Genomic DNA, 26,132 nt, shown 5'->3' on the forward strand with positions numbered 1-26,132 from the left:
GGGATCTCCATAGATACTGTTACGTGCCAGTGAGTAGTGAAGACTATATGGTGTGGGAGGAGAGGGAGCTTGGGGTGGCAGGGGCTGGAGTCCTGGTGAGGGGAGAGAAGACAGACACAGGTTGGAAGGAGCAGGTAAGCGGTTCTTTGCAAATGGAAATTAGGATTCCCCCCCCCCAAAAAAAAATCTCATGTTAGTTATGCTGCCTCCAGAGGCTTTATAGCAGAGTTTGTTTAGTTGGAACAACTCCCTAGTGGAAAATGTAACATGGAAGCATAATAACTTTCCTGATAATCAAAAGCTCATTGGGGGACCTAACTACCCATTAAAAAAAGATCAGGAGATTTTTTTCCTACTGCCTGTTCACTCTTATTGTATTACCCTTGTTAAAAGTAAGGGTCAAGCAAAGTGTTCCTGTTGCCAGTTAACAGAAAGGCAAACTATCTAGGGGCGAACAAGCAGCAATACAGTCAATAAGGCACGTCCTCTAAGACCAGGCCTTTCACCAAGTTATAATGAAAAATCCAAGAGACAGAGTCATAAGGTTGCATTGAATATTTATTCTGATACAGGCTGTGTATTCCAAACCACTACAGATTAATTCTGTTGTAAGTAAAAATCCCTGAACTTAATGTTCCAGGAGCTTTTGTCATCATAAAATAGTCAATGCATTACCACATTCTATGGACATAGGGAACTTCCAAGTGCAAAGCAGATTATCTGAAAAGACACGGTTCTGACCTCTCTAACAGCTTGGACAATGCTGGAATCTAAATACAACTCTTCATATGTCTGCAGATTTAGTTCTCTTAGTGCCTTTATAATAAATAAATAGAAAATATATTTTTTTTTCATTGTGAAGTCAGTAAGAAAATGTACAAAACATTATACATCTAGCTCCGAAAAAGGACCAGCTATTTCGGCGACAGGTAAAACAAGCATTCAAACGGAGACAAAACAAATCAACTAGGCAAAAAGAAAAATTGCCCTAAAACAATGACAATCTCATATAGAGGCAAATGTGAGAACAGTTGGAGCAATACAACTTCACAAATTGGATATTTGCCATTTGGGAAGGCACAGGTAAAAGACTGTACAAGCCACGAGCACTCAGTCACTTCACTAGTCACAGAGATGCACACATGCAACTGGTAGGATCCCCACACGTTTTTTTTCAAATGTACGCGACTCCGCACTGTTGTGCATTGGGGAAGAGATTAGGCCACGTTCTGCCTTCAGATTTGTGCACTGGCTTCATCCCATTGAACTCAAGGGGAGCGGTTTGTGCGTCAGGGGAGTGCCTGCCCTGTTATGCTCTGCTACCATCCGGATTCTCTGTCTAGCCACCCTGTGCCCGGTGTTTGGAGCAATCCATCCCCCAAATCAGGTCCGTGTGACAAGCCTTACATGACCGAAAAACAGATGTGCTTACCATTATTTTAATAGGTGTCTTCGTAAAAGTAGACCTTATTTCCTAGAGCCAAGTCTTATGATTTTACCCTGAGAATTCCAGAAGTTTGAAAATGAGCATCTGCACTTCAGTACAAGGGCACCTCGCCGTCTGGTATTAGTTGAACAAAGCGGTCTGATCAGCCAGCTCATACGCCACGAGGTGTGAATGGGTCCTATGCCTGCCGCTCTTCAAATAGGCACAATATAAAGCCCTACTTAGATAGATCAATGTAGGGTAAAAGTAGGGTATGTTTAGGAGGCCATGTCCAAACTTTGAAGCATCTCTTCCTGAGACTTAAATGTTTCCCAAAAAGTGTGTTCTAGGCTTGACCCATTTCCTGTAGCTTTCATTCGGCTTTTATGCTGCACATGTGTTCTACTAATACAGAGTGGGTGGTGTGGTTGTACCAACAGTGCTGCCTCGATCATGGGAATGGCATGAAGTACACTGAATACATTCAGATAATTAGAAGTCTGAAAAATTAAAAGATTGTTCAACGTGATTAATGGATCTTGGGGTTCTGGCCCTCTTCGGCTGACAGGGCATGTTTAGATTTATGAGGCGCAGATAATCGAGGCTGAACTGTAAATGAGACTAACTTCTTTAAGGAATAGTTTGTGATTTGGGGGGAAACCCCAAATCATCATAAGACACTGGGAGAAAGCTCTTGAGAACTGTGCCCATGCACTCTGTGCTCAGCGGCAATGGCACAAGGGACATGATTTGGTAAGGAGCAAAAATAAGCATGCTGGAAGGTGGATTCCTTCAGTGATGACTTGTTTAGAGAAGTGGTGGAAGGACAATGGGGGAAACCGCATCCTTTTGAAACAGACAGACCAGCTTTCCCTTGTGAAAAACCAGCTAGGAGGCTGAAAAGAACAATTCCAGTTTCAAAACCCAGGAGAGATCGTGGAGGCAAATACCTGGAGGATGGCCTGACCTCCGCTCAGAGCCGACTCCCAGAGCCACCGCGTCTCCGAGCAAAGACAGGGCTTATGGGCTTCAGCATCTGCACAGTGACCACGCTTGGACCAGGGCATGGCATCACTGCTGCTTTCTTCCCGTTCAGAGCTGGCGTTTTAGGTACAGTGGGAAAGAAAGAGCAATTTAGTCACAAAAGTATTACTTAAAAAATGGCAAACCTAGGCTTGGGAAACCAAGACTGGTTTTACGGTGCTGATGGGGACAAACACAACTGTTAAAGGCAGCTTGCTTACTTGCTGCTTTGAGACCCTTTTTTTTTATATTGGCATTACTGAAATAGCCAGAAACTACTTAAGATGCCTGCATGACATCTTTGGAGAGCAGATAGCAATGTGTCATGTGAATATTTGAACACTTGACAGCGCTTCATATGGTTAAGATAAACTTCCCAGCTTAACGAGGTGTTCTGGCAAGCAGCCCTAGGCTGCACTCATTTTTCATTAACATTCTATTTTTATTATTTTTCTTTAATTTAGCAAATTCTGTTTTGCAGAAAAGTGGTAGGAAATTCAAAGGGCTGCCTCACTTTGGGAGGAAAAGTTTCTGCTGCAGAAGGTCCCGCACAACTGTCCATGATGTCCTCAAAGACCCCTACATCTCAATGACCCTACCCTTAGTAAAGAACTAGCTCCTTCTAGGGCCCAGTACGTACTCCTTCCCTAGGCCAGGAGAGACCACAGCAATGCACAAAATATTGGGCCCTATCCTTTTCTTCACTGACTTTCCAGGGAATGTGATTGACTTCTCATTGCCTAGTAGAAGTGAAATAGGGAATAGTAATAGTGAATAGTGTTGGGGAAAAATCAGCCTATGAGCAAGAGAGGTGAATGTGGCTGTTGTGCTACTCTGAGCCCAGAGGCTGGCCCTGAAGATTTACATTTGAGGGAAAGGCTAAGTAATTGTGGTGTGCCTATTGTCAGGTCTTTTCCACCGGTCTGTGGCTGCTTAGCGAGGGGAAAAAAAACGAGAGAATCCTGACAACAGCTACTTGAAAACAAAACCTAATGATCCATGGAAATGAAAGGAAGAGAGGCTTCTATTGTACCCTTCCTTTGTTCACTTATATTCAATCTATCCCCTCTCTCTTCTTCAGCTGAAGTGGGATGACTCCCTAGTAAATCCCCACTTACAAGCCAGAGGGATCATGCAGGAGTTTGACAGAATCTGGTACAAGCTTTCAGGCCAGTTCTTACCATGTGGTCATATTTTCTGGCCTTTGGATACAGACTAACACTTTCTATCCCAGATTTTTTCAGCTAGCCTCTGAATTTGCATTTCCACTTTTATGCAAGTAGCTGATTGTGCCCTCAGTAAGAACAAGCAAGACAAAGAAACAGACCCAGAGGATGGATTCAATCAGCTCCATGTGAAAAGTCCAAGGCTGGGAAGCAGCTGTGTGTGTTTGGTGTAGAAATCCCCAGCTGATGGGCCCACAAAGCAGGTCCAGGCAGGACGTAGTTGGAGTGTGTGGAGTTGGAGGAGACCACTAAAACACAACACCTGTGAAAACAACAGACGAACTTATCTTGTCCCAGATACTGAGCTTAGAAAAATAAAGGTGAACCTGCTCTCAGGGAGCAGATTAACAGGTCAGGCTGCGATGATCACACACAATATCCAGCACAAGGAATGCTCTTTGTCACATGTGACCACTCTACCACTTACGATAACGTTTCTCTAAGTACAGCAATAAAAAAAAATACAATCGTCCCTGGAGAGTGGTGGCAGTGTGTCTGTCGGAGGCAGAGTCAGTAGTCCTGTTCTAAGGGGGCAGTGCTAGGAGTCAGAAGGCAAGGCGTGGTGTCTTCATAACTTCATTTTCTTCACCACAGGGACTGGCACAGCTTGAAAGATTTTGGCTGCATTGTCCTCAGTGACGAGTTTCACCCAGATGGGCCGAAAGCTGCCTTTGAATCCAATGAACGCCATTTTATCTGCAAACCGAGAGCAATAAGTGAGAGGTATGGTGTGACTGCAAGCTGGGAAGACACTTGCTTATGTGTATGCATGCGCCACACTTTTATGATGCTACGTACGATGTATGAAAGGGGGGGTCTACAAGTGGTAAAGTAGTTCTCTTGTCCTGAAGCTTTATTAAAACCTTATACTCATACTGCATAGAGTAAGTATTTGCAATAGTAGCTCAGCTGAGACATTGCAGACTATAACCTCACAGAGGGAAACAAGGGGAGACAAAATTTCATGTCATGCCATTTAAACCACAAAGGGCCTTGTTACACCTTACACTGTGGGCTGCACACATGTTGATCGGTGTTAGTGCTAGTCACACCCTTAGTCTAGAAACCTTCTCTGGCTGCCCCCACCTGCACACCTGTGACTAGTCATTAGAGGCCTGGTGAGCAGGGGCAGGATTAGGAGCTGTGAATTGTGTCTGTAGAGCTGGTGAGTCAGGGCAAGCTTCTATACCTGCTCTGCAGGTAGAAGTATGAGAGATCCTGGGATACTGGAGGACTTCAACTTGGGTGGCACATCTGTGGGGAGTGCCCACATCTTAATGGAACTGGAGCTGGGTACTGTTAGGTAGTGTCGGATCAGGGATAATCCTGCCCTGGAGTGGTGTAACTCTGAGCTGCATAACAAGTGCTTAGAAGTAACCAGGGGTTAAGAGCTCCAGGAGCCAACCAAAATTACTGCGTAACAAAGTAAAAACTGTTGTTGTTCGTGATATTGTGGTTATATCCAAAAGTCCCTGCTATCGTTATACAAACACACAGAAAGAGATAATCTGTGCTCTGCTCCCACTCCCCACCCCAATCCAACCCAAGCCAGTACGAGAAATTGCAAACGAACTGAATATTTTGTGGAATATGCATTTCTGCCAAAATCATCCCCCTTTGTGGGATCATGCTGAGTTTGCCCAACTTGTGTTTGAGAAGAAAAGCCAAGAGGGTGAGGAGAGCATGAATAGCAGAGAGGGGAGTTTAGACATGGCTGAAATGTCCTCTTTTGACCTTTCGGTTTTTTGCAGTGGAGTGTTTCAGTTCTTCATTTTGAAAAGACTTTTCATGTTGAGATATTTTATTTTATTTTATACAGATATTTTTAAGTTAAAAATGGAAATCTAAATATTTTAGCCAACCTCAAAACATTATTTTTTCAGAACAGTTCTCTCATGAAAAACTTTAAAATGTTCAGCTTTAGTAGCGATTCAGAGGGAAGCCCAAATCTTAATCTCAAAATCCTTTATTAAAAAAAAACCCTATTTATAATAACTTGTTTTAGCCCAAATCCATCCTAAATCTGGCTCACAATAAACAGGAGCCTTACTATGCGGTCCAAATTGTCAGACTTATTTAACTCTGCCTCTGTAGCTACACATACTCTACTCTTTTCTAATCATCTTGTGGTACTGGTTGGCAGCTTTACTTTTATCCCTTACTGCTTCCTTTATCTCAAAGCAAACCCTTGCTAATGTAGACAACAGCTAATTCAGAGACACATAAGCTTTCATAAACAACAGCTTGGTTTGACAAATGCTATCAAAAGTGTAGCCTTTTAGGAGGGATCTCAGGACAATTCTGTGTTAATCACAGCACTGGAGATGCAAATTATTGCTGGGCAGATATGAAATTGTTAGCTGATACGAAGGGAATAAATGCACATGAGCAAAGCAAAGAGGCTTTGGAAGTTTAATATGACTGTTAACTCGTGCTGTACCTGACGGTCACTGTTCCTGGTTTAGATGTCCACATGGTCCAATAATTTAGAAAACACCCCGGGGATTCTGAGTATTTTCACTTTCCAGCCTATGTAAGGACAACTACCCTAGGCACTTTTTCCCATGTCTGAACAGTATAAACAACTCTCTTCAAAACTGCTGTAAATACACTTTTGCAAATAAGTATCTGTCCAATCCCAAGACATTGTAAAAACGTGGTTATTTCTCAGTCTATATGCCTTCTCTATCCAGCACTGGAGGTCTCTACGGATTTGGGCAGCTTTTCCAACTCATCCCAGAGGAGGAAGCTAAGCTTCCTGCTCACCAGCAAATGAGTCCAGTTAGAAGCAAGGTCTGTTTTAGCGGGAGAGTCTGTAAAGCAAATTTTCTGTTTTTGTTTTACAGTTTTGAAATCTGTTACCTTTTAACTTTAAACCTTTCTCAGCTCCAAGCTTTTCCAGTACTTTAATCCATGGTCCTTTGGAAAGGTATCTTCCCTTTGAGGTCATCAGCACTATAGAACTAAAGAAAGCAATGACATTTTTAAACAAATGAAAAGTGATCAACCATCCTTTGCATGCATGCTTAAAACATTGGTGACAGTCATCTGTGTGAGTTCATGAGCAGCGGTTTATGTTTTTGCTGTTTTTGTCTGATTTTCAGTGACTTAGTCACGCATTTGCTTTCCTAGTCATGCTTTCCGAATTTGCTTTCCAGTAATTACAGTGTGTTGGAGGAGCCTCCCAGCTTGTGCACAGGCACCTTCACATTGGAGGTACTAAATTTAATGTGCATTAGCAAAAGCAGATTAATGCCCGTGTAAGACATGCCCATTGTTGCTTCTAAATCACATTTCTTTTCTAGCAACTTTTATTTTTTTTCAAAACCTTTCCTGCCAGGGAGCCTTAAAAATAGTTTGAGCTATTTTTGGTGTCTTGTGGGGAGAACTCATCACAAACTGAATTCATTTTAAAAGACGATACTTGGCCTGCAGTGAACTCCTGCAGTGAACTAATAAGTTTGTCAGCCTTGGGGGAAAAACTGAAAAGCTATAGCTCAAAGAGACTAATAACAAAAGACATCATTTTTCTGACATTTGGCTGTCCTAGATAAATGGTATGTAGGTGTTTAACTGCTCTAGCTACAGGTCTGGCCCTTTCCAATAGTCTCCCATTGTAAATGTACTGCTGGATTAGGGGCTGTGAGCTTTGAATTTCTAAAAAAAAATACTTAACTGTCATGGACATGCAGGGTAGTTAAGAAGCTAGCAGAGGAGACATAATTCCCTGCCAAGATGCATTATACTCGTATAAAGTTATTAGGTGTCTACATCACCCCACAGTATCATACTTTGCCTCATGTAATGGCCTGTGTTGCATATACATGGCCAAACACATTACACAGCTACAGTTCTGCCCTGTGTAGCTAAGTGTATTTCTCCACACATGCTTGGAAGTGATTTGGTGTTGCACTAGAGGTGCCTAAGTCCATCTGTTGTGATCTAGCTCTACCACAGATGCACAGACAGCCCCCAAACTGTAAACAGCCACAACTAGCAGTGCTTGCTGTATTTGCCTGCCATCAGCTCTCTCACCTACCCAGGACAGGAGAGCCCCTGGGGTGCGGCACAATGCCATCTCAGTCTCTTCCCAAACTCTGCTATCAGGCTTATTACCTTTCTGACAATTTGGAGACTCTGTCAGTCTACCCAGCATCCAGTGATGCCTTTCAAATTGGTTGACTGGCAGCCAACAACTGCTGGCCTTCATTGGGTCAGGTAAATGAGGTCATAAGGTCTATAAAAGTTAAAGATTACCCAGGAGGAGAAGCAGCAGCCATGATGAGGACTCTGAGAGAAGCTGAGCCATCTGAAACTCATTCTCTGTCTTGAAACTCATGTTCAATGAACTGCTTGCCCCCAGAGGGAATCTCCACCTGCCTCTGGATGATACTTGTGGGTAAGCTACTTGAAATCTAACTAGATATATAGTCTGCAGTAACTCAGATGTGTGATCAAAGGTTACCATGCCACTGTTTGCGCTAAGGGTTTTCTCTGATAATGCTCTACCCTGTACCCTATTCCAAACCTGCTCCTTGTAACCAATAAAGTTCTCTGTACCTAGCATGAGACACTAATTGGAAGAGGGTCTAGATTATGCCTTGGGGTCCCCTTGGTTCAACTGACTAAGAGAGACCACTATTGGGCTTCAGACTGCGGAAAGCACCCCAAGTCCTTGCAGTGGGTTAAGTACCCCTCAAGGACTACTAGGCCTGTGTTTCCCAGGGGGTAAAGGGTCAAAATCAGTCCAGACCCTGGGTGGTGGTGGTGTTACCTCTAGGCTTGTGGGTGTGCTCCAGGAAGGGGGTCAGTCAGACATGAGGTGCCCCCAGGGAGGCACTCAGAGCCTGGAAGGTGGTTGGGCTCAGTGAGGCAGGTGGCTCAGAGCAGGAGTACTCCCTACTGGCCTGCCAGAGGGGAAACCTAGGTTTATCTCCCTCTGAAGGGATTTGAATCCTGCTGTTCCACAGAGCCAGGCAAGAGTGAGAGCATCTTCCTATTGAAACCAGGTCACTGGGTAATCAAGCAGGAAAACAGACAAGTTTGTGTTTCAGGGAAGTGCCTTAGCAGGGGTAACATAAGATCTTTGACTGTTGGCACAGTTTGCAGCGTGGACACCGCATGCTCCCAGAGGCTGGGGGGCGGGCACGCTGAGCTCCCACAGGCAGCGGCAGTGCTGTCAGCAGTGGGAGTGTGGCGCCGGCAAGTGGTGAGCTCCTGCAGGTGGGTGCAGTGCTGGCAATGGCTGGAGGGGGGGAGGAAGGCAAGCACCACCTGCAGACGCTGCTGGCAGAGTCAGCAGCACCTTTTTGCAGGCAGTGCAATGCTAAGCTCAGGGTGTGCACGTGCAGCCCCTACACATCGCCAATGGGTCGCGGTACAGAGTAATTGGGAACGCTGTACAAACAGGAGTGGAGGCAGAGAACAGGCTGCTTTACCTTGTGCTCCACCTGCCTGGAATGCTCTCTGCACTGAATATATATTAGTTACCAACACTCATGCTAGGAGATTTTTTTCACTGGGTGAGCACCCCCACTGGTGTTCCCCCTGCAGGGCATAGTTCACTGGGATACCCCCTTAGGAGGGCATGCCCCACAGCAGGATGCTGGGCTAGAAATTGTGCTCTTCCACATGGCCCGGTGCTCCACCACTGTCCTGTGGGTATGTCCCCCCAAGCAAGGCAGCACTGTGCAGAGATAAGTGAGCTAGCTCAGTGTACTCCAGCTTCTAAAAAAGAAATAGCATAGCCATGGCCATGTCAGCACAGCAATGCTCCTGGCTAACTAGCACTGCTGAAAATAAGAGCTAATGAACATATTAATGAATATGTCTTTACAGTTTTCTGGCTTGACTGTGCCCTTTGTGGTGTGGCACCCTCTGGAGCTGCACCACCCACACCAACTGGAGTATGGCTCTGGTTATCAGACTGCAGATGAGAACACACACACTGAACAAGAAGGAAGGACCACCTGAGCCTTACTGCCCCCTGGGCCAGTGTGGTTTAGGCACACTAGTTTCTTAATCAGCACACAAGGAAGAGATGTGGCCAGCATCAGATCTGACTACCTTTGGCTTTCCAGATTGAACTACCAGGTATCCACTTATAGCTGGAGCAACTTTTGATACGAGTCCAGAGTAGGATTTAAATTTTCACCTCATAGCAAGACATTGTAGCCACTCCTTTAAACAAGAAAGTGCATTTAATATAGTCTCACCAATAAAAAGGACTGGAGCCCTCAGCCCTCAATAAAAGAAGTATCATTCATTATGCTTTTTATTAGTATTCAACCTGAATAGATTGCTACCCTCCAGCATACAGGTGCTTGGAACATGTTGGGTACTCGCTGTACTAGCTGCATGACTCTGGATCTCTGGCTACAATGTTTACAGCAATAATAATATGCAGCCCATGTGTCTGGGCACTCAACATGTGCATGGACTGCTCATGTACTGTATTAATGGAATCTGCAGATAACCAACAGAATATGCAGACAATAAAAAACAGAGGGTATGAGCATCTGTAGCTTATGCAATGATAAAGTCCTGACAGGTTGTTTAAGGATTTACAGTCCATGCTTTTGACCTACTTTGGAATTCAGCTTTTGGACTTGGCTGGAGCCAGTGGATACTGAACCATGGCATGAAATGTTGTGCAACTCTGGTTCATGTTTGGTGACCAGGGCTGGAAAAAAGATTAATGTCTGATGAGTGTGTCTATGTGTTACTTTTTTCTTGAGCACTGGATTATTTACTCACTTGTCTTTGATGTTGGTGACATACTGGTCTATCTGTGCTGGGATTCCCTGGAGAATAGCGTTTTTGAAACTTTTTTGGTTGACAATTTTTCCATTTTGCCCTTCAATCACAACTACTTGGATTCCATCCTCAGTGAGGAAAATCTTCTTGCCATCAGCCTGCAGAAAAGAAAAATAAAAGGAAATACTTGGCGAATCAAAGAAATCCAAAGGCATAACAATGCACTCTAAGACATTTTATAACATATGCGTAACAGCATTGTTTTGCTTCAAGGAACAATACTCCTCATCTCTTTGCTTGGGTGGACTTGAATCTACAGCCTACCAAACTTTAGTGGTAGCTTCCTACATATGTTCTAGGTAAAAAAGGAGTGAAATTTCACTCCTTTGTTTAAAAGGCTAGCGAGCCTGGATGAGAGAAACCCCCTACCTCGATATATGCGAAGTCATCCGTCAGGTGGAAGTATCTTGTTGTGTAGGTTTCTATTTTCACCTCTAGGAAATGGTCTTTATACATCTGCTCACACACAGAAGAGAAGAATAAAGTGTTTAGAGGCTTTGTACATTCCCAAATGCTTCATTATCAGAAAGCTTTTCAAACTAGACCAGTTTCATCAGCAAATCAGGTACCTAATATGTTGTGTCTTGCCAAATGACATTGATAATGAGATCTGGACAAAATCGTAATTTCTGTATTCAGCCCATCCACATTAATGTTTGCTGGTTTCCATTGTGCACAGCAATATGTCACTGCCTGAGGCCTAACCTCTGCAGGCCTACTCCAAGTGAGAAAGGCAACAAGGATGACTGGGACCAAAAATGGCCATGTCTTAGAAGACATGAGGTTAAGCACAAGGCTTGGTATGCAAAGGAGACATGAAGCTACACACTCTCCTCCCTGGCCTTGTGTATGTAATGGGCAGAAGTAGCTGCCACAGGCGAGGTGTGCCTTTCTTTCCTATTTCCAATTATTCCTGTTTCTTCACCAGCCTCTAATGCAGGCAAGCGTTAACAAAAAGGGCCCCAAACAGCTCACTGAGAATTGCTTTGTCAACCCCTCCTCTCAGCCTGTTGCATATGATTAGTGTGGCTCCAGGAGATGAAGCTGAACCACGTTGCCCTGCACCTCATCGGTATATAAATTTTTGGAGCATCACAGGACTTATGACAAGAACACCCAGTTCCAGCCATGACTGGGGGCTAATTAGCACCTGGATTTTTTCTGGGGTGGTATGTGAAGTACACACACACACACACACACACACACACACACACACACACACACACGTGCTGAGTGGTGGGGCCACCATAGCTTGAAATGCTGTTGACTGGTGGGGCCCAGCCCAATGAACTATATGGTAAATCACAAGCCTTTAGCTGTGAACCAGTATCATGCATAGTTTGTGCTCCTTGTATGTAGTACAGTGATGCTCAGAAGCGTGTTTATGGAGTTCCTGTGCTAAAACTTGCAGCAATTTTTAAAAAAAGGTTGACATGCATCAATTCTGGATGACCTAAGTACATGGGTAATATATGCATTTGTACAGCTTTGTTTGATTTCAAGATTATAGTTTTCAAATTTTCTTCTCACTTCCATGTGCTCAGGGAGAGCAGGGTCTGATAGTAAGGCAAGGGGGAAAGGGCTGCAAGGGGAAAAATTTGGGGGGAAGCAGAGAGTAAATACAGTAACTGCTGCAGCTTCAGCTGTCTAAGTTTTTTAGGCATCTGTTTTCTCTACTTGTATTCAAGCTCTTTTTGCATTGCTGGGGTATTTCAGAAGACAATGGATAAAACTGATCTGGTAGAGCTGGTCCCAGGCCTACCTGGAAGGATGCATGCTAAACCACCACTTGACAAAGGAACAGAACATCGAGAAAAGCAAACCAGGCACTTACCAGCCCAGTGTTGGGTAACTTCTTAGGCATTGGCACATCTACTATCGGTGTCTCAATGTATTTGGGATAGGCCATAGCTGTACAGTCACTGATTCCAGCATTCTTGGGAATAACTGCTTTGATCCTTATTCTTTCACAGCCTTTGACAGAGCAGAAGGCAAACTTGTCCTTCTCATTCTGCGCTTTCAGTTTCAGAAACAGCAACCTGTAAAAGGAAAGCATCAACCCACAATTGCTGGGTGTTACATGCCAACATTAACAGGCAAAGGAGGTAGTACAGTAATACTTAATGCCTTTTAGCAACACATGTAATCTAGGGCGAACTAGCAGAATATCCCAGGGCGAACTAGTAGGATATTTATGCTAAATCACACATTGGGGTATACATAAATATATGCACATATATGTAGATGCATAAACCTACTTGCCATTTTTTGGTAGATTTGTGACTCAATCTATCAATCATCTTTTAACACAATCTTAATTTTTTAAGGAAAAGAAAGAGTCCTACATCTCCAAGAAAATACATGTAGTGTTTAAATGTGTTAGGTCCCTCTGCATTACTGTCTTGATGCTCTGAGAGACTTACTGTTTAAGGTTTTTAGGTCTCGTTTGCAAAAAGAGAAGGGCTTTACACTGGTGCAGCATAACTTAATTTTCTGAGTTGGGCGTGTCTCTTTCTTCTGCTTCTAACCTAATTTGCATTCTTTTGGCACAGGCAGCAAGTGGCAGGGCCTGGGAGATTGTGACTGAGTGGCAGCCCCATGAGTCATAGGGATATGAAATGCTGCTCATGAGGAGTCTGTTTTTGTTGAGCTTCCAGTTTGTACTTGCATGGTGGTGTGAGCCAAAACAATTTCTGCTTCAGATGTTTTTCTCATCTATCAGTCCAGATGGACAACAGCTGTCTCCTTACCCAGTGTCCTCGTCCCAGTAGTAGTATCCCTTGGTAGGGTATCTGTATTCCAGTTTGTCCATCTGCAGAGTCCTGTAGAAGGTGCCTGTTTTGTATGTTTGTTTCAAGAGACGATTGTGGATGTCTGAGAGGATGGAAAACGTTGTTTTTTTAGGGTAGCAAAACCCTACTTGAATCCAGTCGTTCCTAAAATAGGAAAGACCCGCATTATACCACATTGACATATGACTATGACTTTCCTGGGCATGCCATAAGCCAAGTTAAATAGTTCAATCTGAGATGTAACCTAATTCTTTCGTAGCCGGTTAAAAATGTAGTAGATGAACCAACACAATCTCATTTAGATTTAACTTGCAGATAACATCAATCAGTTAGCTAGGTAATTCAGGCCAGGCCTATTCCTGATGTAATGCCATTGGCTTGTATTCACCAGAGATGAGTTTGGTCCTAGACCTTTTTGTTACCTTTCGGTACGTATCTTGGGAGACATACAAATTTGAGATGAAGAGTGAAAAGATGGTGCAGCTCAGAGTGGGCTGGATAATTAACTTAGCTCATGACTATGGCAATAACCTCATTCTTTAAAAATGCTCAGCTACATTAGCATCTTGGAATTCTGGTCTCATGGGTTAAGAGTTCGAGGGATCACTCACTTGTTGAAGTTGATGAGCCATATTGTCAGTTCCTCGGGGGCTGCCTTGTCCCAATGCACGGTGTAACCTTTCCTCAGGGTTATAACTGGCTGGTACTGCTGGTAATGAGTGCTTTTGCTTAAAGCCCCCTCCAAGGAAAGAGGACGATCAGGAGAGTCATTCTTTATGATTTTCATTTGCGAGTTGGCTGGCTTGTAGGCCTGGATGTATATCTAGATCAGGAGAACAGCCACAAATGGTTCAATGAGATACAGTCAAATATTTCAGAGGCAGATACTCAGTAGAGTAAATCATCATAGTTTCTTTGACTTCAGCAGAGCTGCACTGATGCACCTCAGCTGGGAATCTGGCTGTATATCTGCATCTGTATATTCAATGTCTTGCAGTTTATTTTCAGCAGTGCTTGAGAAATACATTTATCTTCTCATGACCTGCAGGCACACAAAGCACTAACAAAGACACCCAAAGAACATTCAGCAGAATTGTAGTGTCACAGACCTTGTGCTGACCCTCCACCCAGGAATAAGCTTCACCACCAGAGATCTGACTTTTAGATAAATAGGAGCTAAGTAAGGAGCTTCTATCTGTAAAAGGTAGGAAAACCACAGCAGTGGTTACAAGATGGCTTTGAGGATATTACTTTAAAAATACACTGGCAACACCCAAGACAAAGCTAAAAAAAATCACCTTACGGAAAAGAAAGTGAAGGGCTGGCTGTAAGCAGAGGCATGAGGGAGAGTCTTTGTGGCAGGAAAAATGTTTTTTTGTGGTTAAATCGCAGGACAGGAAGTCAGGAGATCTGGATTGTAATTTTGATTCCAGAGCAGGTTTCCTATGAGCCTACGGGAAACTCTCTGTGATACACTTTCCTCCACAGAAAGGAGGAAGATAACCCTTCCCTGCCTCACAGTCAGTTTGTGCAGCTTAACTCAGTAGTGCTCAGGAAGTGCTTGGAGATCTTGAGATGGGAGATGCTGCAGAACTGAAAGGTGTTATCTTTGCTGTTGAATATTTGGGATTAAAGGTTGTAAAGAGCACCCCAAAATGGACCACAGTATTTATGGGCAACTCCTTTCTGTGTGCAAGAGTACACAAACAGATGCCCTGTTAAATGCTATAGCATCCTAAAAAGTGCATGAAATTCTGAAACTTCACTGCTCATGAGTTCAAGCTCCTAATACCAAAAGATTTTAAATATCAGAATATTCATCTCTTCTCAACCCCATGCTCAAAAGCAAAGACAGCATTGTAATGTACCTGGGCATAGTGTCCACTGCAGATTGAACCCCTCCAGTCTGGTACATCAATACAGTCTGGGTGCTTGATTAACCAGTTATCTTCCTTTATCAGGTATGAACCAGGGTACTGTGACACAGATCCATCTACATCGTGAAAAACTGATGTTTTGTCACCATCCATATTCAGTTTATTGAACCAAGGACCAGGTTCTCCAAAGAACACCCTTGAGGTAATCTAAACAGAAGAGAGATGCACATTTACATACCAGTATACTTAGTGTTTTAGGTGAAGGGCAGCTCTGGCTGTTAGAACAGCTCAACACAACTATTTTTTTATTTTATCCAGCACTGCAACACAGTAATTTGAACAAGCAGCGCCTTTAGGGTTTGCTGGCCTTTTTACAAGTGATGCAATCTAATTGAATCTAATAGTTTCAGAAAAGGCCATACATTCTGTGTGTCCATCCTGAGACACTTTATAGCTTGTTTTCAAAGGTTCTGCAGAAAGCCAGTGGGAGTGCCTGGTGCCCAGTGGCAGCTCCTGTAGGAATCAGGCTGTGGATATGTGAAACTGGAAGAACCCAAAAAATCAGTGGCTACCTTTGGCAAGGTCCTGTCAACTAGCAGGAAATTCAGTGATACTTATTCTAGGATACTGGAATGGCCCTTCTTTTGTCTGTACATAGCTGAGTGCTGGAGGATAAGCAGAGCTGGGTCATGCACTCAGAAGCTCTGTTTTTCCACCTGCCCGGGTCTTTCCAGCATCCTACACTCCTGGCCCTAGCAGTTGGGGAAGAGAAGGTGATTTATTTTAAGAACCAGAGGAAGATTCAGGGTGGAAGTTGCCTTATCTGATCAAGTTCTCTCATCTCATCCTCTTATTTAAAAAAGTGTATGCACTACAGAAGGTTGTGCTTACACTGGAAGCAAATCAATTGCCTCCCCTGAGATACAGCTGCTCATGTGAATTGTGACCAGTGTTTTGTATCCAAGTTAAATAAATAAAATGTCCTAAGCCAACCTGATGCAATATGGATCTGTCTGACACTTCTAGGGAGTTTTGATCTTCCATCTAGATGCTTGGCACAGATTTTTAAGCACTGTTTCCCATGCTATTTGGTAAAAATTGAGGCTATCAAAATCATTTTTGGAATCCAGAAAGTGGGCTTGGGGTACTCAGGGGAGGGTTTGTTTTTCTCAGCTTTTTTGGCAGGGAAGCTAATCAGCATGGGACAGACTAATTGGCATTACCACTCAGCAGTGCTAATTAGCCTCATATAAAGAGCTATTCTGCTTCCAGTTTAAGGCGCAGCCTGCTTGGGGGGGCCAGAGGAGCAGGAAGCTTGCATAAAGGAGCCACCATTAGGCATGATAAATTTATTATCCAAATATGAATAATGAGTAGAATTTTTCTTGACTGCCCATCTTGGCTGGATATCTCAAAGGGATGTTCCTTATTAATATTTCCAGCTTCTGGTTGGGCCAGGACTTCTACAAGAATAGCTGAAAACAAGAGGGCTTAATTTTCCCCTTTTACACCAACACTTCACACCAAACTCAGCTCTGTTTATTTCAGTGGCGTTAATCCTGAGAAGCGTGCGGGAAAACAGGCCTACAGGAACAGAGAGATGCAGGAATAGGGAAATAATATTTATGAATAAGCTAAACATTTTTGCAAGTACGTTCAGCTCCGCTGTGCCATGCTTGTCCATTTGTTACTTCATCCAAGCCAGTTTTCTCATCTGTCACTTATGTGTAATTTGCTAAACCCCCAGGGTCATCTCTGCTAGGACACTAAACTTCCAGTTATGACGTTAGTTTTCTCAAGGGCCGGGACCCGAGTCATCTTTTTCACCTAGTCCATCTTATCCTCCAAACCCAGAGGCAGAGTCTGATCAAAGAAATAACGTACCGGGACATCTTCAAAGATAATGTTTGTGACATTGTTGTTGGGGCAGCTCTGCCAGGCATTGTTGAGTCGGAAGGCCAGGGCACTTGTGTGACGGCCCTCCAGGGCAGCAAACTTGCGGAAGGTGCAGTTCTCAACGCTGATTGGCCCGTCGTAGAACTGAATCCCACGAATGGGGAAATCCCTACAGCGTGTTTGGGGAGGACGGGAAGAGAAAGAAAGAGAGAGCAATTTGGTCACAATTGGTTGGCAGAAGCCATGAGTACCCTGCATGATTTGGACACCCAGCCAGCTGACACTAAGGGTGGGGGGGGAGGGGGTGGTCTGGGAAATCCTTTTCTCCTTATGAATTCTGCTCAGATTTGCTCACATCTGAATGGACCATAGTCATCTGGTCTGGACCACTAGACGGGAGGAACTTTCAGTGATGCCGAGGCCTTGACCAAAATAGAAAATATCTTCACTGGAATCTCAAACAAGTAGCGTAGCAGGATAACCCATAATGGGTCTGAATAACATCAGTGCTACGATCCCAAGACATTTTCCCCTGGAAACTAGTCATAAGCAGGAGGAAGCCTCCAAAAAAATCAGCTTTAAAGAAGCAAAAATGATGCAGCCTGTAGGATACAGTTTGAAGTTAGCTGGCACACATCAGTTGAGGGAGGGATGGGGACAGGGCTTCACCGACCAGAAATGTCCACCTGTCCCCAACTGACTGAACCACAAGTGGTGTGGCAGGCTGCCAGTGTTAGCTACTGCCCCTGCCAATGTAAAAGTCAAACTTGGATGATAACTCCAGAACATGTGAATAATGAGATCATTTAAATGTCAGCTAAGAGAGACAGGTATTTTTCTCACATTCTGTTTTAAGCAAATGTGATGTCTTGTCCCTTTAACAAGCTCACATAAGAAGTATTAGGGTTCACTCAAAATGAAATGAGTTTGATCCCTTTCTCACAGGAGTCTTTCTACAGATAACCTTGCCACTCATGTGAGTACTTCCTGTCACTGGAAGTTCGTACTGAGTTCCCACTGAAGACAATGGGCTGAAGACAATTTTATCTAAAGGGCAGTAGGGCTGATTACTGAATGAACATCCTTTCAATAGTGTCGGAAGGATGGACCTCCTGTGCTTCCACTGACAAGCAGAGTGAGGAGGGGCACGTAGGAAGATATGATATTTAGGTTCTTTCTTTACTGCAGGCTGCTCTTAGGATAGCTACTGCTTTTTTAAGAACAACAACATGATGTATTTGCAAAATCAATTTGTAGCACTTAAACCAAGGAAGATGCCATATGCCAGCTTCACCTGCAGTGTAATGAGAGCACAAAAATCATGACTGTACAACTACAGTGGTGGCAGGTACCCTGAGGAGTGCTATCATCACACCCCTACTTGACAAAACCCAGGGCAGGGGCTCAGTGGGATGTTCTACATGGTGTATACTTGACTTGAGTAGAGATCACCACATTGTCCAGGCATTTCTCACCCCTGCCCAAAGCTTCCCGTGCTAGTAAACTCTCCTGCTTCTTCAGGAGTCTTTCCCAGCCCAGTTCACAAAGGGGGGTATCCACATTGTCTTGGTATCATATGACGGCAGCTGCACAAAGAGGACTTTGGAAATGAGAGACATGACCCAAAATGCTTCGTGTAAAATTCCATCTGTTTAAACTACGTTGAAGAGCGATGAAAAAATATAACCGCCTGGAGTCTAAACCAACAAAGGGACAGGAACTGTTTGCTTGTGCTGGAGGGAACTTACTGGCCTATAGGGAGGGTCCTCCCTCTGTGATCCAGGCCACCAGGTCCCCAGATTTCATTGTCCATGGTCTCTGTTCCCAGGTTTTCACTTTCACCGACAAAGAGACTATTCTTTATTTCTTGCTTTGAGCCATCGTCGTGCGGGAATGTTCCACCGCTAGGGGAGACAAGGCCATACATTACTGGGGCTGCTTATGCCAAACCACTGTGGACTCTTTAGTCCAAATAATAAGATAACCAGCGGGAAATGAATGGCACTTACCTAGCCAAGGTCAGGCCAATGCCATTGTCCGCAAACCTGCAAGAAGAGAAGAATGGGGAGATAAGGCTTTTCACAAGGTTTAGCCGTCGGATATCCAAACCAGCAGGGATTTGTAGTAAAAACAAGGAGGACTTGGATTAACTAGCATGAAGGAGATTGCTTTCTTTTAACAGGGAGGTGGTGCAGAAATGTAGATTTAGCAATTTCATTCACATTCTAGTTTTATCACATGACTTGGGGTGTAGAGATCAAGTGAAGCCACTGTCCAGTGTCCACCAGAATGATCTCCTGACACTGCAGGGGAAGGGACTTATCTGAGACTTATCTTTTTTCAGCTGTATGCCACAATCCTTTCACAGTTATGCAAAGACCGCACGTTTGTCTCTGTCTCAGACTAGTTTCTGTTATTTCATAATTCTCTGCCCTAGGCACATCTCTGTTTATTATTCACATTGGCTTTCCATGGAGCAATTTATAAAGGGACAAATGTTGCATAAGGAGAAAGGTTTTGAATTCTATTTTATCAGAAATTGGACAGAAATAGGGGATGGACCTGAATAAGAAAACTTGGATCACAATAGCACCCAGGTTTGGATCCGGATCTTAATTTTGCAAATGGCTCTGGTTTTATAATGGGCTAAACCATGACTCCAGATTCAAACATTCCCCTGAGCCCCTACTAAACTGTGAGGAAGTCAGAATCCAGTTTTAATTTTGTAGCTTGAGCCCACGTCTCTTGTGTGCTGACATGATTATCATTTTTATAACATGTTGCTAGAACTTCACACTCGTTCCCTCTCTCACACAATCAGTGTAAAGCAGAACAAACATCATCTCATCTTGATTCTGTCCCTAGGTGGCAGCACATTACAGGCTATATGGCTTTTATTTATTATTGCTGCAGCCCCAGAAATGTGCACGGCACATCAAGATCTGTTTTAGTAATATAATACATAGGTCTTATTGTAGCAGCAGAAATGAAAATGACTGCAGCTATAAAAACAATCCCAGCTTGATGCCTACATTCCCCATTCAGATTCTCTCCAAAGGACCCTGCTGGAAACTGGTAACAGGGAGACACGTATGAACTCTTTAAGAAACCTCGGTATTGCACTCAGCAACGCGAGCTTCTAAAACACACGCAGCTGATCCGAAACGGCAGAATTCATTGCCTTTGGAATGCTAGACATTTCTGGTTCATAAGTTCAGATGCAGAACAAACAAGAAGAAGCCCGGCTATTACCTTGCTGTCGATTCCGACTCACTCTCTTGCTAATCTCACCAGGTCACTAAGGCCAGTTTAGAGCTAATGGTCACTTTAAAAGGCCTGGGTCATTTTAAGGTAAGGCAATTGGATACTATATAAAGAAATTACTGACATTCATACTAGGGTGCTGCAATGTGCCGTGTAAACTAGCCTTTTACTTTTTTCCCCCTTTAATTGACATTGATATCAAGAGTCTGGATCAGCAGCAGAAACTGTAGAAGATCATGTGTTCCCAAGTGTTAAAAGGGTTTGTTCTCAGCAGCACAGGAAGCCACTTTCAAAGAGCCTACAATGTGCCTTTGCCCAATTCCTCTCTCTCTCCCTCCTGTGAGGCATAGCATCTTGGGTACTGGCTTATTCAGCATAACAGTAAACCACATAAAACTGAACTATGACCCCAAGCTTAGGTCATTTTTTTCCCAAGCTCTTTCATTTTTCATGGAGAATTGTTTATTTGAGTCACTTTTTGCTGCTTTGAAACTCTGTACAGGATCACAGGCAAAACAATCAGACGGACCTTTCACTTTAGACAAAACCAGTTTTGTTTACAGAAAATAATGCTTGTGCTTTCTTAATGTTTCGTTTTTATTTTAATCTTGACCATATGAAAGGTGCAAAGCAATATAAATAGTCTGAACCACAGTTATGCTTGTCATAAATTCCAATTTGAGCTCCTTGGGCTGAAACAACGTAAAACTTACTGGCAGTTATCCAGCCACACGTCTCCACCCCTCAGCCAGGCCCCGTGATCCTGGTTCTTGTAGGCAATAAAGTGTTTAATTATGGCAGGCTCTCTTGGCTTCAAAGGGTCGGCATCTTTGTGCGGGCTATACCTGGAACCACAAGAAAAGAAGAAGCTGTTGGCAATGGAAGGCATTCTTGCCCAATGACCAGCTGCTGCTGTACCTACATGTTCAGTGTTTGTTGGCATTATTTCTGTTCAGGCCTGCGTCATCTAAGCTAATAGCCTGTCCTTGACAGCAGCTGGTACTGCCACCCAGGAAGGCACAAGCAACTCTGCAATTGTGAGATAACTGCATTTCAGGATAGTCCTGTTATCCACATAAATGCTTAATTTGTTTCTTATAACCATGTTCAGCTCTGGATCTGCCGGGGCCCTGAGCTTTACAGGCTCACTGGGCTTTCTGGGGAAAAGTAAAGATGGCACTGAAAAATGGAATAATTTTGGCAAGATGGAGGCATCTTCTGTGCTCACCCTACTACACATCAGCCAGGCCACAGATCTGCTTTGAAGCAGATTTATTAGCTTTGACATTCTCAGGCAGGATGAAACATTGGCTTGGTGAGACAGGGCAACAAGTGAGACCAATGGAAGCTGCAGAAAAGCGGCTCCACAGCTGTTGTGTGCCAGCCTCCACCCTGCTGCCAGCCTCAGAATGAGACCTGCTACAATGGCGTTCAGTTCGGTTGTCATGTATGCCTGCTCCTCTGGGGGCAGCTCTCCTTTTCATTACTGACAGAGCCTCTTCTGTCAGATATAATGCGGCTTCAAGTCCCTGACCGATTAATATCCAGTTTGATGCCAACAGTGGATGGCCCTGAGATTAAAATTCCTGGTTCAGAAATATGTAATCAGGCTGTGCTGTCAAATCACTAACAGAAAGTCTATAGCATTTTGTTTCGCTTAAGAAACCATCATATCAGTCTAAAATTGAGCATGTGGATCATAACGTTCCAGTAAATGAATGTTGTTTTGGCTGCTTCTATTACCGTAGTTCTAGAGGTTGGATTGAGCTTGGATTTATACTGCTTCTACTGAAAGAAAAGTAAAAGCTCATAGTAAAGCGGTGGTTCTCAACCTTTTTAGACTTAAGGTACCTTGCGATAGACTCAAGGCACTGCTCAGAAAATGCAAGCTCTTAGTGTTCATTTGTTTTTGGACTACAGAAAAAGAATAAAGCAATTCTTCTGTGGCAAAGACCTCAAAGTACAACAAGTCAGAATGGTTTTACTACTATGGATTCCTATTTGAAATTTCTGGGGTTAATTTGTGAATCATACTTGCATGCTTAACAGTGCTAACATGGTATAGCACCCTGCAGCACCCTTCAAAGGATTTCGAGACATCTCAGGGTACTGAGTCATCCTGGTTGAGGATCATTGCTCTATGTTTATGAGTTCAGCTCAGCTTCTTTCCCACTGAATTCCACAATGTTGTACCATGAACTGTTATGATATTAGAGATCATTTCTACCCTTATATACGAAAGCAGGAATTGCATAAGCCTTTTATCATCAGCTATTGCGCCTGAAACAGGAACACATTTTCCAAGGTATGTGCTCTAATATAAGAAAAGGCAGCCTCAAACTGTCAGTCAAATTCTGAGGTTTTAATAAAGTGTTAAAATATTCATGTTTATGGAGCAATCATCTTAGGCTGTCTTGTAAAAAAAAAAAAAAAAAAAAAAAAAGCAACTATTGTGCTTGTTCATGCTTAGGTGGGTGATGGTGTCACAGATGAAAACGTAGAGCTTCTGAAGCCTCAGATCCAACAATGCAATTCATACACAGTGGCAAGGAGCAAGTGAAAAAAATATACAGCTTATTCCCACTGAGCAAATTATGTTCAATGGGTATCTGTCCTCCACACAGGATTTGTAAAGAAACCCAGCCATGGAGGAGTATACCTGCAGGTTACTGGCCTATTTGGAAGGAAAAGTGAGAACGTTTGAGTCACTTGTCTTTCCCCGGGTTGGGAGTCTGAACTAAGATCCAGACAGAGCTATGTGCGAGCAACCTTTCCTTTTGGCTGCACAAAGCCCTTTTGCTTATATCGAATTGCTCTCAGCAGCTGTTGAGATCTGCTAATGTGATATATTTTAGCAATTAGTCTTTTAAGGAAATTTAAATGGGTTTTATTAAAACTTGCAGTGAGCCAAGCACATTAGTGGAATGGTGGAGTTGCTTTATACACACAGTTGCTGTTGTATTTTCAGATTTGAACCTTTATGGCAAATGAAATTTTAAAAAAATGTAAGATTGACAATGTGAGCATGTCCACTTCAAACAGGGACCTGAAGAATAAGAAAACTCAGCACTTTTTTCCTCCTAGATGTCACTTCATTTCCCATTCCTGGGAAACTCTTGCAGCAATTTTTACCCAATTGGCATTAACTGCCCACACAGCATTTTCTCATTTCTATAAGCTCTATAAGGATCTATAAAGAACATTACAGACACCACAGAGTGCACATAATATCTGTTCCATCTTAATTCAGAAATGAACAGAAAGGGCTTTCTTGCCTGTAGGGGTTCTGGGAACTTTGTGCTGAAAAACGATGGGAAGAAAAGTTAGTGGTAAAGTGGAAGCCCTTTGCTCAATAAGAACTTGACACAATACCCACTTAAGTAACTGCAGCTCCCCGCTCCTCCCAGGGCCCAGCTCTCAGTCTGTACCATACAGAACTTGATCTAAACCACAGTAACTGTATTACCTCCCAGAAATCATCGTCAGGATAGGCCTTTTGTCCTTAGCCGATGCTGGTGTGGTTTTGACCCCATTATCAATCATCATTCCAGCCTGAGGAAATAAAAAGAGTCTCTGTAATGAATGCACACCCTTTATATTTAAATTTAAGGGGCAAATTTTCAGATGAAGTAACTTTGGTTAAGTCCCTTTCCCTCTGCACCCTCCATTTTACTGATACAGAAAATGATACCAGCCTCCTTTGTAAAGAGCTTTCAAATTTACTGAGGAAACATGCTGAAGTCCTATATACACCAGCACCAATTGCTGAAGAAAGACAATGCACTGTTTAGAGCGCACATCTGAGATTTCCATCAGGGAGCAAAGGATCAGATTTGTGCTGTTGCTGCTGTTAAGTTACCTTGACAATCACTTCAGTGCAATGTTACTCCCTTCAACTTCACCAGCTCTCACCAGAACCACTCTAGGTGCCTCACTTCTCCCATTTTTGGAGCAGCCCACATTTAGTCACTAACGAGGCATCTTTGTATTGCATTACAATGGTTACAACCAATGTTGAGGGAAGTATCACAAGTATCAAGATGTTGCTGAGTAAAGAACCATTCTCACTGACACATAAGTGGTTTGGCTGTGAAAACATGCCCAGAAGTGCTTACCCTGAACCTGTACTTCTGAAGATGGTAGCATGTTATCAACCACTCCAGGCGTGCCTATACCACCTCAGCACTGTGCCAGGGAGCAGTGTGATAAAGCATGCTCCATGTGCATTACATCCTGAAATGGACGGAAGATAGCCACCTTCTTGCGGACCTGGGTGTACGCCTGTAAACTTGTCTGAGAGAGAGTTTACTGGCGCATGTCCGGTGACACGAGTTCTGATCTGGTAGGGGGCGTATGAGGAGCGGCTGCCTCACGAGGCAGAACTGAGCTGGTGCAGCCAGGCCTTCCAGGCGTCCCCTCCTCTATCAGTCTAGCTTTCCAGGCTGATGCTCTCGTCTGTGACAAGGGCTCCTCAGATCTACACTCATACGAATCAGAGGTGTAAGTATAAATGTTAGCGTCATGGGCAAAACTTTGGGCAGAGGGCACTGCTTTGTCACATCTGGAGCAGTCCTGTGCTCCCGCAGCTGGAGAAAGAAACCCTGCACCCTCCAGCTGTAGGAGGGTCTTACCTGTCTTGGGGACTCAAGACCCCTGCTGCGTCCCTGCACCTGGCTCCTATGGTCAGGCAGCACAGGGTTTCTCTAACTTGGCTTCTAGGGCTGGGTAGCACAGGGCTACTCATACTGCATCCCCGCACATGGCTCCTATTGTCGGCAGTGCAGGGCTTCTGCAGCTCAGCTCCTATGGTGAGAGGTGGCAGGGCTGCTCCAGATGCAGCAAAGACTCTAGGGTGGGAGGTATCATTCTGGCATCCCCTCTAAGTCCATGCCTGTGGCTGGTATCCCTCCCACCCAACCAAGTTTACACTACTGGTACACGTGATAAGACAATCACTTCTGCAAGTGGTACATACAGAACATAGGGCTTTCCACTCTACTGTGGCCTGTGCACAGCCCTTTTTGATTTCCGTGACCAGTTCAGCCCTTCTCACTATCCATCTGAATATGTGCCATTGTCTAAAGGCATTAACTAACAGGCGCAAGCTCAGGTTTTCACTGAGTGCCAGAGTGCTGAATGTTGGGATGAATAAGCGAAGACATTTAGGAGGTAATTAGGCTGAGATTACACTCTTTATCCCCTGCAGATGCTATCTGATCAATGGCCAACATTGGCTGTGGAGATGTATAATTTGGCAGGCTGCCAGGAGATGCAACTAGAGGCACCATTTTAGAAGGGCAACAGCAGAGAAATGGACTCGTTAGAGATGAACAAAAATGTGAACTACTTATCTCCCATGATCCCGAAAAAGGGTTTCTTTTTCTATGCTCTAAGTATGCTAAAGTAAAGGTAGCATAAGCTGAATCTGTAAGCACAATTACTCTAGGATACAGGCCATTTTATATGGAGCTAATTAATGATATGGAGCCAATGTATATAAAGCAACTGATGGAGATTGGTTTGTAATAACTTGGGATAAATCAGAAATCACAGGCATTAATAACTTGCAGGCACAGGAAACTGGAGAAGGAAAATGGTGTTTTAGACAAGGACATTATTTCCATGATGTGCAGACTCACTCGGTTGTTGGAATGTGCCCGATTGTTGTAGAATTTCCCCATTGGAACGTGCTCCGAGTAGCCTGGGGAATACATCCCTGCAGAGGGTCCCGTGGGCACGTGGTGCAAAACAAACCAAAATCCTGTTTCCTGAAAAAGAGAGCACAATGTCTGAGCCTCACTTTATCATTTTT

General features: G+C 43.7%; 1 protein-coding gene across 1 annotated transcript in view; it reads right to left on the bottom strand.

Annotated features, from left to right (window-relative positions):
- Nucleotides 1-540: 540 nt before the first annotated feature.
- The window catches only part of CEMIP (cell migration inducing hyaluronan binding protein), a 139,009-nt gene continuing 113,417 nt past the window's right edge, over nt 541-26,132 (bottom strand). The window contains exons 16-29 of the mRNA XM_019533705.1: nt 25,960-26,088; nt 23,787-23,872; nt 21,034-21,165; nt 19,066-19,101; nt 18,805-18,960; nt 17,045-17,225; nt 15,152-15,367; nt 13,895-14,106; nt 13,242-13,427; nt 12,326-12,530; nt 10,861-10,947; nt 10,432-10,589; nt 6,538-6,638; nt 541-4,371 (exon numbers count right to left, since the gene is read on the bottom strand). Coding sequence (XP_019389250.1) covers nt 4,244-4,371; nt 6,538-6,638; nt 10,432-10,589; nt 10,861-10,947; nt 12,326-12,530; nt 13,242-13,427; nt 13,895-14,106; nt 15,152-15,367; nt 17,045-17,225; nt 18,805-18,960; nt 19,066-19,101; nt 21,034-21,165; nt 23,787-23,872; nt 25,960-26,088 — 2,013 coding nt within the window. The 3' untranslated portion in view covers nt 541-4,243. The remainder of the gene's footprint in view (nt 4,372-6,537; nt 6,639-10,431; nt 10,590-10,860; nt 10,948-12,325; nt 12,531-13,241; nt 13,428-13,894; nt 14,107-15,151; nt 15,368-17,044; nt 17,226-18,804; nt 18,961-19,065; nt 19,102-21,033; nt 21,166-23,786; nt 23,873-25,959; nt 26,089-26,132) is intronic.

The sequence above is a fragment of the Crocodylus porosus genome, unplaced genomic scaffold, assembly GCF_001723895.1.
Source record: "Crocodylus porosus isolate Cpor-Errol unplaced genomic scaffold, CroPor_comp1, whole genome shotgun sequence".
In the NCBI taxonomy this organism is placed as follows: Eukaryota; Metazoa; Chordata; order Crocodylia; family Crocodylidae; genus Crocodylus; species Crocodylus porosus.